Raw genomic sequence first — 13,503 nt, forward strand, 5'->3', positions numbered from 1 at the left:
AATAAAGGCATTCTACTCTATCTAGAGGGAGATTTTTCCAGTTCAATAGAGCTTGTCCTAACATTAATAGGAATACACAATTAACAAATAAATACTGCAGTAGCAGACATTAGTCCGACAAGACCTCACTAAACAGAAATAATACTTCTTAGCAAGTGCAACCCTGCTCCTAAGGATAACGCTCTTGATGATCATGATATTAAAGAAAGGTCAGCAAACACATTTGCTCAAAAACTAATACAGAACTATACAAACACACAAATGATGATGCATTCCATTATATCACAGTTAACTGTGACCAGCATTTCTAATTAATGGATTTAAAATGTGCATTTGAATTAAAAAACAAGATTCGGCAAGAAGTTTCAAAATTCCAACAGCCCCTGAATACAACATGTTTCCGCGCCATGACCCGGATGAAGTTCCGTTCAACTTTATATCCCACAATTCCTTTCTCCGTCTTCCTCTTTCCCTACCGCAGCCATGTCTAAGAGAGGTATGAAAACCCATCTGGTAAAATCCACATTCATCTGCTGTTTTCTACTCCCCGCCAGCTCTTAAAATGTTGTTTGTGTGTTAGAGAGTAGGAAAGACAACACGTATACGTGATTAGTTTGTAGTTCATGGAAACCGTTTATTATTTCTTAACGATAGCTGTGTCTCTGGCTATTTGGCGGAAGCCATGTTTTGCTGTCAGCGCCGTGCAGGCACGAAAAAAGCAAAGCTAGAGGTTGAAAATGAGAATTTGGAGCAAATGTCTGACTGGTTTAATTGTATTAAACCTAATATCGCACCATGAATTTAACTTAAACGTAAGTTCACGTGCATTTAATCGTCTCAATAACGTGAAATTGGTCAGTCCAGCTTAGGCTATCTGAGTTAGCTAGCTAGCTGCGCCGGTCCTCGCAGGCTCGCTAGTGTGAGTCGTGGATAGTGGTGTCACCTTTGAAGTTTTAGCCACTGTTGAAGCTAATTAATTTGGTATGAGCCAGGGGCAGTCAGTTTTTATTAGTCTAAAATCTCATTCTCTGGTCAATAATGTTAGCAAGTCGTCTACCAAGCTTGTTTCCATTTAGCCACATCGATAACGTCAAAGTTATGTGACGTTGTGGTCGTCTGAAAGCATATTTCAGTCAAATAACTTAAAATGTCGGCTGTTTTAAGGGGTGTTCTTTGCAAAATCCTCAACAAATGTACTTAAACGGACGTAAGTCAGTTTAATAAATTGGAACATTACAACTTAGCGTGTGGGGTGTAGGGAATTGGTGCAATGGAACTAGCTACAGTTACTAGTACTGTCGCATGCTGGAAGCTGGATATTAAATTTTTTTTTTTTTTTTAATTTTCAGTTCTTTTATGGGCTGAGAAAAGCCCATTTTTTTTCCTAGCTGAAAGTTGACGTTCTGGAGCTATATATGATTTGACATAGCATCGATGGTATGTTAAAGTCTTACATTATATTATACATGATGTGTTAGAATGGCTGCACTTGTTAATCCAGGGGTGCGTGGGCTCGTCAATGTGGTGTTGACTGCTAAAGTGGCACCAAGTGGTGTTAGATCACATGTTCGATCAAAGCATGCAAAAATAGAAAACCAATTTCAATGTGAAAAGGTAGGGAGTAAAATTGCTTCAATTGGATAATGTAGAGATGGTACATAAATGTATTTCACATTGGAATTTCTCTTTGGAAAATGACCTGTTCCTTGGCTTTCAAAAAAGTGGTAAAAGCGTAACTGATTTCAATTGCTCCTGTGTTCTTACAGGACGTGGTGGTTCATCTGGAGCCAAGTTCCGCATCTCACTGGGTCTCCCAGTGGGAGCCGTCATCAACTGCGCAGACAACACAGGTATGCATGGCTCAAATATTATAATTGGATGTTTCGCAGGTAGCCGGAGCTATAAGTTGTCAGTCAACCAGTAGAGATGGCTGTAATCACTAAATAAGGGTGTATATGGGGTGTATTATGTACTATGTGGTGGTTAGGCCAGCTTTGTGAGAGCTGGTCTGTTAGCAAGCAGTTGACTTTGTTTGACCGTAAGACACTGATGTGAATACGTTTTCAATGTATTCTCCGGAAGTATCAAATGTGTCCTGTTTTGTACAATTTGTAAGAAATCACACTAAATTGTGAGGGGAAAGATCTTAATGACAAGTGCTTTTTTTTTATGCATTAAGTTGGAGAATTTCCAAAGCGAGGACCCCCCCATGTTTGGTTGATAATACATTTAAGTTTAATGAGTACTTTCTGATTTTAATGTGGGACGCAGGAAATACATGGCAACATTACTATTAAGATTTGGATTTTTGGTCTATTTTTGCTGTTCTCCCCCTTTCAAAAAGCACTTGCTTTGTCTGCTCAGTGGCTGGGTGAGTTGTCGTAGAAAGGAATATTGACCTCATCACTGTGGGTGAGATGGCAGCGTCACTGTGGCTGACTGGTCTCAATCAGTGATGAAACAAACTGAAGTGCTGTATACCCTTTGCCATTTCTAACAGGAATCTATACTTTTTTTCTTTAGAAACTTTGTCCCAGTTTCTTTATTTCCCCTTCTCCCATCTTTCCCCTTTTCATGTTTGTTCTCCCTCCATCTTTCAGGTGCCAAGAACCTGTACATCATCTCTGTGAAGGGTATCAAGGGGCGTCTTAACCGTCTGCCCGCTGCAGGAGTGGGTGACATGGTCATGGCCACAGTCAAGAAAGGCAAGCCAGAACTCAGGAAGAAGGGTAAGTGGAAACAACTAGTCCCAGTGCAAGTTACTGTGTTATTGGGTTTAACTCATTGGTTTGGGTGCATGTACAGTGAATATAACTACATTGGAAACTGGGTTTGAAATGCACAAAGGACGTAACACTTATACACCTGTATGTGGTGACAAAAGCTGCTTCCAAAGGTCACCTGCCACCAGATTTTAACCAGTAGGTGGAAGTCACTATGCATAGTTATAACACTGTAGAATTTGAATACTTTGCGCTAAAATGACCTTGAATCCAAATAACCCTATTAAATAACTCACAGTAATAAATAGCTCAAAAAAAGTGGTTTGGGTGTTAAGTTACTATTTATTGACACTTATAGGGAAAATTCACCACTTTTTTATGTTGTCCAATCAGTGTTGATGGTAAATGTCATGAATAACAATAAATTCATCGGTGCGTGTGCTATATTGTCTGAGAAAGCTGTTCTCATGCTCATGGAGGCTGTGCCTTAGGGCTGTTGAAACAAAATCTGTGAGTCAAATATGACATTAAGGGCTGAAATTACTGTTTAAATTTATTTGCATTTTATTTATGCAATTTTTTTCCCAATTGTACAAGGCTGGGACCAGGCCAGAAAAATGTAATGCCGAAAGTATGGCCAAGTATGCATTGTTTCTTCTAGATTCATTCTGCAGTGGTGCATACCCACGAACTGCAGCAACGAGCTAACATTTAGTTAGAACGGATCAGGGATAAACTGGCGTGGACAATGACGGCAACAGCCAACAAGCAAAGTTCATGTTGAATCAAACGGTACAGAGTTTCTTTGTAGGTGTTAGGGTTAATCGATTAAGATTCCTTTTTTACAAAGTTGCTTTAGCGTTTATTTCACCATCAGGACATTTGCATTCGTTCTTGAGTGTTTTCTCATAGTGGTGATACAGCAGGTAGGTCAGGAAGTATTTCCCCTTAAAAAAAGCACTTGCTTTGTCTGCTTAGTGGCTGGGCGAGTTGTCGTATAAGGGAATATTGACCTCATCACTGTGGGTGAGATGGCAGCGTCATACTGTGGCTGACTGATCTCAATCAGTGATGAGACAGCTTTAACTGTCTCAGTACAACAGAAGTCTACACGATGGGCCTAAAGTCATAAAGTTCAACCATAAACGCTGAAATCAAAAGTTGCTGAAGAGTCCTTTTTCTCCTTATAAGTTATCAGAAATACAATATATTCCAGTCTAAATTTAATCCAGCAAATTTTTGTAAACTGGGTTTAACAAGGCTGGTGTGATGGATATTTATTTCTTTGTCTATGCACTTTGTCTTTGCTTCATCTGAGTGTTGTTCAACTGGCTGCTGTAAGGACTATATTGGACTAAATGTCTGGAATGGTAAAAAAAAATCAATACCAAAGGAATTATTTCTTCAATTGACTAAATTTACCATCAACACTAACTAGACATCGCCATAAAAGGTAGTGAATTATCGAGTCACTTGTACAATAGTTTTCCAGGTGTTTGTCATACGAGCATAATCTGCAATGTAACACGAGTTTCACTGATGGAAACAAACATGATATGGCATTGGAGAGAAAGTAGCATCTCAATGTCAACACATTACAGGAATGTCTTGACATTTAGGTCTCTGCATTGGTTTTCTGCTCCATATGAGCAGAGTGGGGAAGACTGGACGTACAAGCTCTCATTCACAGCTTTATGGGCAGAACACTGAATAACTCACGCAGTAGTTGGGTTAATGGGTATTATAGATGTTGCAACAGTATGTTCAGGATTAAAGTGAAATGGGTTCAACTGCCAGGCTCTTTCACTGACCATGTCGCTGTAATTTACAGCCAAGTCCGAATGATGGTTCACACATGTTTGTATTGGCTTGAATTAAGCCCTCTCCCTCTGTCCACAGTGCATCCTGCGGTGGTGATACGGCAGCGGAAGTCGTATCGGCGAAAAGATGGTGTGTTTCTCTACTTTGAAGACAACGCAGGTGTCATAGTAAACAACAAAGGAGAAATGAAAGGTGGGTTTTTTGGATGCTACACATCCACTAGTTTTGAGATGTCATACTCTCTGAACAGTGCCTGGACAGCAAGATCACTTGCACATGAGAATATATTGGTTTATTAGCTCATTTATTGATGTGTAATGAGACAAACATATTTGTCTTGAGGCATTTTAGATGGTGCTTTCAGTAATTAAGTGTTTTTAGGGATTATTAGTTGTATGTATTGGGCAGAAGATCATGGCTGCTTAAGCCCTTGGGTTCTGTCATGTTAGACAGATATGTTGTGGTGTTCTTCTTTAGTGCTAGTGGCGATAGAGCAGGTAGGTTAGCGTTCATTTCACCACCAAGACATTTGCAATTGTTCTTGAGTGTTTTCTCATAGTGGTGATACAGCAGGTAGGTCAGGAAGTATTTCCCCTTAAAAAAAGCACTTGCTTTGTCTGCTCAGTGGCTGGGCGAGTTGTCGTATAAGGGAATATTGACCTCATCACTGTGGGTGAGATGGCAGCGTCATACTGTGGCTGACTGATCTCAATCAGTGATGAGACAGCTTTAACCTGCTCAGTATATGATGTGTGATGCTTAGATTTTTGTTTTTGATAGTGTATTGCTTTTTTAGCTGATTCAGCAAGACCTCCCAAAAAGACATTTACAGTGTTCTCCGGACTATAAGTTGCATCAATCAAAATGTGTCGGGAGTCACACTGAACTACACATTGCATTTATTTAGACATTTATTTCACAAAATCCAAGAACAGACATATAATTTGGAAAAGCAAATTGTTCAACTACACAATAGCACACAGAACAGGCTGAATACGGTAGGTATGTTAACGGAACACATCAGCAGTTATTCAAATGACTGGTTCACCTTTTTTCGGCTGCATATTCTACTACCTCCAGTTTTTGATCTGCAGAATAGGACCTTGTTTTGGGGGCATTTTGTTTGTGTTCAGTCTTTCTCAGTTGTCTTCAGGAGCATCATAGTTGTCACAAGTCTAGAGCGCCCTCTCGTGGCCTTAGACAGTAATGATTTCAGTATGAATTAACATGTTAATTTGTAGAGAAGTTGCACCTGACTAACTCGAAAGACCTGCCAAACTATAAAAAGTGCCCCTTATAGTCCAGAAAATACGGTAATGAAGTTAACTCTATTTGAAGTTAACCTACCTAGCCCCATTTTAAATTAGATTTATATATATTTTCCCTTTTACAATATGTTAATAGTTTCAATTGCAGCAGTCAGTTGTCCATCCATTTCCTGTATGTATTTAATGAAGTTGTGTTGTATCCTAAATAACTCTGCTTTCCTTGTGTCTGCAGGTTCAGCCATCACAGGCCCAGTGGCCAAGGAGTGCGCTGACCTTTGGCCCAGGATCGCCTCCAACGCTGGCAGCATAGCCTGAGCTGGAGCCGCTCCTTTGTTTGTTTTCAATAAAAACTGTTGGTAATCCAGCATCATGTCTTGGTGTTTTCATTTACTAAAAACTGTATTTTAAAAGGGCATGCAGTTAAAATTATGAAATACTAGCCACTGTTCTGCATGGATGGAATAGCTTAATTCCAGTTTAGTAATGGATATTTTCCAAATTACTTTCTGCAAGCATATTATCTTCGTTGGTATTAACAATGGTAAAGTGCAACAGTTGCACTTACTACAGGTTTTAATGTTGCACTATTCTGAAAAATGGATTAACTCACTCTAAAACCTTTGGAAACATGGCTTAAGGATATGTTAAAAATAAATCTAAAGCATGGGACCCTTGTTACATTTATGTACTGTGATTCTTGTATTGTCCAGGCTGTTGGTTGCCGCACATAATCACGTGTTCTACCAAAAAAATGATATCTGCACTTCTAGTCCGGCATGAAATCACTATCTACAGCTGCTCCAGTTTTCCTATTTGGTAGATGAATAAATCTCCACGTGTTCGTTCATACAGGGTATTGTTGATGCACCTCCTCAGACCTACCATTGGGTGGTGGAATGGAACCTAAAGACTACCGGTTGGTAGTCTGTAAGCTTTATTTTACAACCTTCAGTTTACAGATAATTTAAAATTCTTACATAGTTTGCTACTTACAGATGATACATGACAACACATTTATAGGGCTGGTGTAAAGAAACACATTCTGCATACAGTAAGACAACCACTGGGGAAAGTTAAATACTGTTCTTGAGAGCATTGGTTCTTAAACATGTTTTCAATAATGAACCCACTTTAGAATATTTTTTTCAGCCCAGCAGTACCCCTGACCAGAACAAAACTGTTTAGTGTGTGTATATCTCTAAAGTACATTACTGTACTGCACCATCTATCACTCCGGTTTACTAAACCTCGTAACTGAAAATACTGAAATGCTATCTCAAATGTTAAGAATCCATCACTAAATTCATTCCCTCTGACAGTTTAGTTATTTTAGGACACATTTCTTTTCAAATTAACATGATAAAAAAATTGCACGTACTCCAAAGTATCCACATTTGCGATACACTGCTGTAGAGTATTTGGTTTAAACTGGCTGACTCTTCGCTAGTCACAAATGCACAGGTCAAGTCTCCACCATGACGACGATGAGAACCGACTCTAGAACTGGGGTCTTCAACATTTTTTAACCCAAGGACCCCTTAGCTAGGGGTGGCAGTATTTCAGTCCGTAGCTGCTGGTTCAAGTCCCCGTACGGACCAAAGCACGGAGTGTGGATTGGTTGCTGGAGAGATGCCACTTCAGTTCCTGGGCACTGTTGACATTTTCATTTTTTTGTTAACTCTTTAAAACTCCCTTCTTTCATTTTGCCTGATAATACTGAAACATCGACTATTATTAAATCTATTTGTTGCAAGTTAGAGAGTGTAAGGGGGTTTCTTTTTGCAACTTTTGAATTATTTATCCTCCTCCGACACACCTGTCTCACATTATAGATGTGCAAAGTATTTTTCTGTACTGATAAAAACTTGACACAAGGATAGGACCGAAAATGCACAGACGTGTCATAAACAGCGGGATTTATGGACAGATATACGCTCCCTGGCAATCAGCACTTTGACATACAAGTCCATATAAGCACAAGCTAAGACTATCAGGAATGTGATTGACAAATGCTAAATTACATGTAATCTTAATATCAACTATACCATATGTTACTCAAGGTTATGTGTATGAATAATCATGTTTTCTGCTTACACAGTCAGATCAGCACTGAGTGTGTGTGTAATCTCATTTAACTACATTTGTGGGGTCCAAAATCCAGGAATACAGTATACTTATGGGGTCTGAACAGCTTTGTTGGGCCAAAATGCTGGTCCCTGTTTAAGGGTTAGGACTTGGTTTTAGGATTAGGGTTAGGTTGAGGTTAAGGGGTAAGGTAAGTTATTCAGATGTATGGTTAGGGTAAGGGTAAGGGTTAAGGTTAGACATTTAGTAAGGGGCTAGGGAACCCATAATTTCAATGACGGGTCCCCACAAAGATAGTGAGACGCAATGTGTGTGTGTCTGGACTACTTGGACATCTCTGCTTATACATAAGGACACCAGCAGGCTACCAACCACACCCAACACTTCCCCTCTGTCACTGTACTGTACTGTACATCATCTCGTACACCCTGGCACTCCATGACTCCCTCCATACTCTCCAGTGGAATGATGGGAGATGGGAGTTTCAGGTAGATAGATTGTAGATTTACCAATTTACAGTAATGGATAAATTGAGAAATGAATGAAGTAATGGAAACAAAACAGCGGTAAACATTAAAAAGTCAGCTGATGAAATCTGCTAGGCTCTGTTGGAGCCCAGCCTTTACTTTCGTAAAATCACTTTGTAACACATAATGCTTGCTTAGCTAGCATGGCTTCTTCCTACTCTGCTTCTGGCTGGCTAGTAGTCCTTACCTAGGTACTGCCCATGTGCAACTCCCAAAGAAGATGGAAATAAGTGAGAATCCTCACGCTGTAGCTACAAAAGAGAGCTCAACACACAGAGTGAAAAGAGGAGCTGCAGCAGTGTGCAGTACAACAAAGATATGGTGTTTTTTGAAAATAAAACCATGTAAACCTATTCTGATACAACCTCTAAATACAATTACGAACCTGGAAATGAGCAGAATGAGAGCACTTTAAATATAGAGTTTATCTGGACGTGCAAATTTCCACTCCACTTCACGGTATCACAGCCAGTCTGGGAATAAAGGACCTTTTCCTGGATCCCTTGTCCCCGGGGGGCTCGGTGCGGGCGCTCGGTGTTGGGCTGGGCCCGGGCCGCTGCTCACAGGTGGCGTGGGGATGGGTGTGCCACGTCCCGTCCCGATAGGTGCAGTAGCACACCGTCCGCTCGTCGACGTTCACGCGTTCCCCCGCCGGGATCACCCTGTTCCCGGCAAAGCAGTTGGGACCTACGGTCACAGGAAAGACGGTACAGAAACATTTTTCTTGTTTTTGCTTGGGCTAGTAGTACTTTCTATTTACGTGGGCCCATTGGCCAACCCGTTTTTTGGTATTATTAATGATTAAACGCTAGAAGCTATGGTTTTCCTTGCAGTGTCTTACAATTTTGTTAAGTCAAATTGTTTTCTAGCTATAGAGACCATAACTGAGATATTGTAAAACCTAAATAAATACAAACCCGCGCTGCTGGCCCCCCGTGGGGCCCAAAGGCTCTTTGCTGACGCCCATAAACGTCCCGCACGCAGAAAAAAAGGGGAATAAACAAGTGAATCCAGGCAGAGGGCAGGGTCTCTGCAGATACAGATGCCACCACACACTTCCACAGTAGTGGGGCATAATTTAGGATTGAGAGGGATTACCTTTGGACCCGGCTATACATTGTTTTTTCAGAAAAATACTGTATTTTATACCCAAAAAAAGTAGCTTAAAGATGCATTTCAGAAACACATTTGACCGTTTTGTTGTACTTTTTCTTCACCGGCTATTAAAGCAGAACAGTGAAGCTCGGATTATACAGACACAAAGGCTTCTTTCACTGCTCAGACTGCCATCACCCCCCATCAGGGCACTGCACTCCCAGAATGCAGGGTTACTTGTGGTTCCCAGAGTCTCCAAAAGTAGAATGGGAGCCACAGCGTTCAAGCTCTTCTCCTGTGGAACTAGGTTCCAGTTTGGGTTCAAGAGGCAGACACCGTCTCCACATTTGATAAAGCTTATAGTTAGGGCTGGTTCAGGAGAGTCCTGAACCATCCCTTAGTTATGCTGCTATAGGCCTAGACTGCCGGGGGACTTCCCATGATGCACCGAGCACCTCTCTCCTACTCTTTCTCTCCATCTGTATGCAACCTCATCCCATTAATTCATGTTACTAACTCAACTTCTTCCCTTTCCAGTAGTCTTGTGCTCTCTCGCTCCTGTGGTCTTGTGCTCTCTCGACCCTCGCCTCTCTCCTACTATCGTTTCCTGCAGGTGTGTCTGGATCTGTGGAGTCTGGAGTAACCTGCTGCCTCCATGTTCCTGCTTAACACCGTCTGCTACAATTCTCCATGTCTCTCTCTCTCTCTCTCTCTCCCTCTCACCCCCAACCGGTCGAGGCAGATGACCACCCCCCCTGGGCCATGGTTCTATATACTAAATATATATTCTATACTATATTCCTTTAATTATGTAAATACCGTAAATATCCACACTCCTTATATTTCTTTATTTATAGTTCTACTCTGATATTTAAACTATTTGTGCAACTGTAACACAGAGTTTCCCTTCGGGGATCAATAAAGTATTTCTGATTCTGATTCTGATGGTTCTGCTCCAAGTTTCTGCCTCTTAAAGAACGTTTTTCCTTTAATAATGTTCTGAATGTCAAGTACAGAACCTTTAAATAACAATCTAGACCACAAGTCATGAGGAAATAAAGAGTCTCCTGCTAACAGCTGCTTATCTGATTCAGCACCAAGTCTGCCTTCAATTGTGGTAAGCTCATTATGAAAAAGCCTAATTAATTTGTCTATGATATTAATAGAAGTGGGCATGATATGAATATTATACGAGCAACACGGGAAAAGCTACAGGAGTTGACTTTTATGTAAGGTCAAATTAAATCCCTGAAAGAATCCTGCACATGCTACTTCTTTCCCTGTGTGTGCGTGTAATATACTGTATGATATGCTTGAATTGTATTTTCAGGAAAGCAGTTATATGTTGTTTGGACTGGACAAACCAAATATCATGCATGCAGACATGTATAACAGGGTGCCTTTGATCATCATTTGCATCCCTCGGTCTCAGATGGGGGTTTCTTTATCTGGCCGCTCCCTGTCAAACAATTACCGACGGCAGTCAGCAGGAGGACAGGAACTACAATTCATCTGAAGCCATATCCAGCTGCGTCCGGTAAAGCCAAGCTGGCGGTCAGGGAGCTTGGCAGCAGCAGTGAAAACAGTGACGCAACACGCCTAGCCATCTGTCAACAAACCTCCCCGTCCAGCCGAGGAGCAGCGAAAAAGTAAGGCAAAGAAACTGGCTTTTCCGTTCTGATGCCGATAAAGAATCAGTGAAATAACACGTGGGCTTTTAATTTTCTCCTACAAAAAGCAACACATAATCCCAGAGTTATTCTTATCCCTGGTGCTATTCCTGAGCCACAAAACCCAGCAACGTTACAAACAGAGGGACTTTAATGCCAAGGGCTGTGAAAGCATGTATGACATAACAGTGATGGCTCTGTAAGCTCTGTGTGTGTGTGTGCAACACAAATGTGCCACACATTTCTATGGTTTATGGTAGCTCTTAGTTGGTGGTTCGGCCCAATAGATTTATAATTTTGAGGCCAATTTTTTTCCCTTCGCACTTTTCCTTCTTTTCTGTCCGTCACTGTCTTATATTATAGTTAGCATTAGCACTCATTCAAACTCATTCAAACATTCAAACTAGTTTATTTTTTTTAATCAAATGATTACTAATCATATTCACGTTGAAATCAATATCATGTGCATGTGCATAAGTCAATAAGAGAGCACTTGGTGGCCACCCAGCAACGACGGAGTCTTACCAGTCTTACAGATGGGGCAGCAGTGGTTGGGTTCGTAGGTGGGGTTGACACAGTGAGGGGCGGGACAGTCCGAAATGCTGCAGTACACCTCTCTGTTGGCCTGGCAGCGACATCGCTCACACCTCGACAACTGGAACGGAAACATATATGAATGACTTCAAGTATCGACTGTAAAAATAACCAACGAAGCTTCCCGAGGACCTAAAACACTGGAGGTGGAATGAAGCTGGCTTAACAGGAAGCTTAATTTTTAGACTAGGCTGAAAAAGACAAAAAAAATCGCTATAATTGACCTGATAAAGATTTCGAATATAGCTCTAATTAGACATTTAAGCCTTTCATTTTAAAATCCTACATCAGAATTGTCCGATATTACCTGAGTGACACACTGGATATGTGTAGTCTCACCCAGACTTGGAATGAAGCTGGCTTAACAGGAGGATTCTTTTTTAGAGTACTAAAAATCGTCTATAACTTCTGCGTGCTTTCAGCTACATGAAACATTCAAATTGTTAAGTCCTCCAGGTGAGGGCTTCTATTCAACGATTTATGATTGTTTTAAAATAACGCTGTTCTTTCAATTATTCTTTTGTGGCGCAATCTTCAGGCTTCTTCTTCTTTGAAATGCTACTACTCCCACATAAATTCACCTACAGATGTCATTCGAATGAGCTATTCCCAAAATCTTGAGTCATTAATATTAGTGTATCTTTTACAGTTTTTTCTGTTAGATTTCATGATCTTTAAAAAAAAAAAAAACTTTATATAGTCACTATACATGACTTATACTATGACTTTTATAGTACATTTTTTGGACGTGCCAATACTATGGCTTTTTAATGGCTTATTTTCAAATACCATTGTCTTACTGTTTTGGATTTGTTTTATTTGGTGGGACAGTGGCGTGGAGGTTAGCACTGCTAAAATACTGTGCTATGACTATTTTGATATACGATACAAGGATTTTTTTAGTATATATTGGACATACTATACTATGACTTATTTATTACATTTTGGACATACTATACTATGACTTTTTTTACCACAAATTGGACATACTATACTATGCCTTTTTTAGTACATTTTGGACATACTATTCTATGCCTTTTTTAGTACATTTTGGACATACTGTACTATAGCTTTTTTAGTACATTTTGGACATACTGTACTATGCCTTTTTTAGTACATTTTGGACATACTATACTATGCCTTTTTTATCACATTTTGGAAATAATATACTATCACATTTTTGACATACTATACTATGACTATTTTTGTACATTTTGGAGTTACTATACTATGACTTTTTCATTACATTTTGGACATACTATACCATGACTATGACGTTTTTGGTATATTTTGGACATACTATACTATGACTTTTTATGATTGTTTTGCACAAATTTTTGAGGTACTACACTATGACTTTTCTTTCACATTTTGGACGTACTATACTATGCCTTTTTTATGATTGTTTTGCACAATGTTTTGAGGTACTACACTATGACTTTTGTATCACATTTTTGACATAATATACTATGACTGTTTTGTTGCATTTTGGACATACTATACTAGGACTTTTCTTTCACAATTTGGACATACTATACTATGACTTTTTCATCACATTTTGGACATACTATACCATGACTTTTGTATCACATTTTGGACATACTATGCTATGACTTTTTTTATCACGTTTTGGACATACTATACTATGATTTTTTTATCACATATTCAAATTACTATACCATGACTTTTTTAGTATATTTTGGACACACTATACTTTGAC

At 39.8% G+C, this 13,503-nt stretch overlaps 2 protein-coding genes across 2 annotated transcripts; one reads left to right on the plus strand and one right to left on the minus strand.

Annotated features, from left to right (window-relative positions):
• The first annotated feature begins 388 nt into the window (after positions 1-388).
• rpl23 (ribosomal protein L23) lies at positions 389-6,177 on the plus strand. The gene is made up of 5 exons (XM_034894985.1): positions 389-496; positions 1,767-1,850; positions 2,601-2,729; positions 4,623-4,736; positions 6,045-6,177. The coding sequence occupies exons 1-5, from the start codon at positions 484-486 to the stop codon at positions 6,125-6,127; spliced, it is 423 nt and encodes a 140-aa protein (XP_034750876.1). The 5' UTR covers positions 389-483; the 3' UTR covers positions 6,128-6,177.
• Positions 6,178-8,756: 2,579 nt separating this feature from the next.
• Positions 8,757-11,899, minus strand: si:dkey-283b1.7 (brorin). The gene is made up of 2 exons (XM_034895237.1): positions 11,715-11,899; positions 8,757-9,111 (listed from the first exon to the last, which is right to left on the minus strand). The coding sequence occupies exons 1-2, from the start codon at positions 11,857-11,859 to the stop codon at positions 8,879-8,881; spliced, it is 378 nt and encodes a 125-aa protein (XP_034751128.1). The 5' UTR covers positions 11,860-11,899; the 3' UTR covers positions 8,757-8,878.
• Between the last annotated feature and the right edge of the window lie 1,604 nt (positions 11,900-13,503).

This window comes from Etheostoma cragini, chromosome 15, assembly GCF_013103735.1.
Source record: "Etheostoma cragini isolate CJK2018 chromosome 15, CSU_Ecrag_1.0, whole genome shotgun sequence".
Classification (NCBI taxonomy): Eukaryota; Metazoa; Chordata; class Actinopteri; order Perciformes; family Percidae; genus Etheostoma; species Etheostoma cragini.

Coding starts and splice junctions, on each gene's coding strand:
- rpl23 (XM_034894985.1), top strand. Junction 1,851..2,600: donor CAACTGCGCAGACAACACAG/GTATGCATGGCT, acceptor TCCATCTTTCAG/GTGCCAAGAACCTGTACATC. Junction 2,730..4,622: donor GCCAGAACTCAGGAAGAAGG/GTAAGTGGAAAC, acceptor CTCTGTCCACAG/TGCATCCTGCGGTGGTGATA.
- si:dkey-283b1.7 (XM_034895237.1), bottom strand. CDS start 11,859: ATGTTTCCGTTCCAGTTGTCGAGGTGTGAGCGATGTCGCTGCCAGGCC. Junction 9,112..11,714: donor CTGCCCCATCTGTAAGACTG/GTAAGACTCCGT, acceptor CTGTGACCGTAG/GTCCCAACTGCTTTGCCGGG.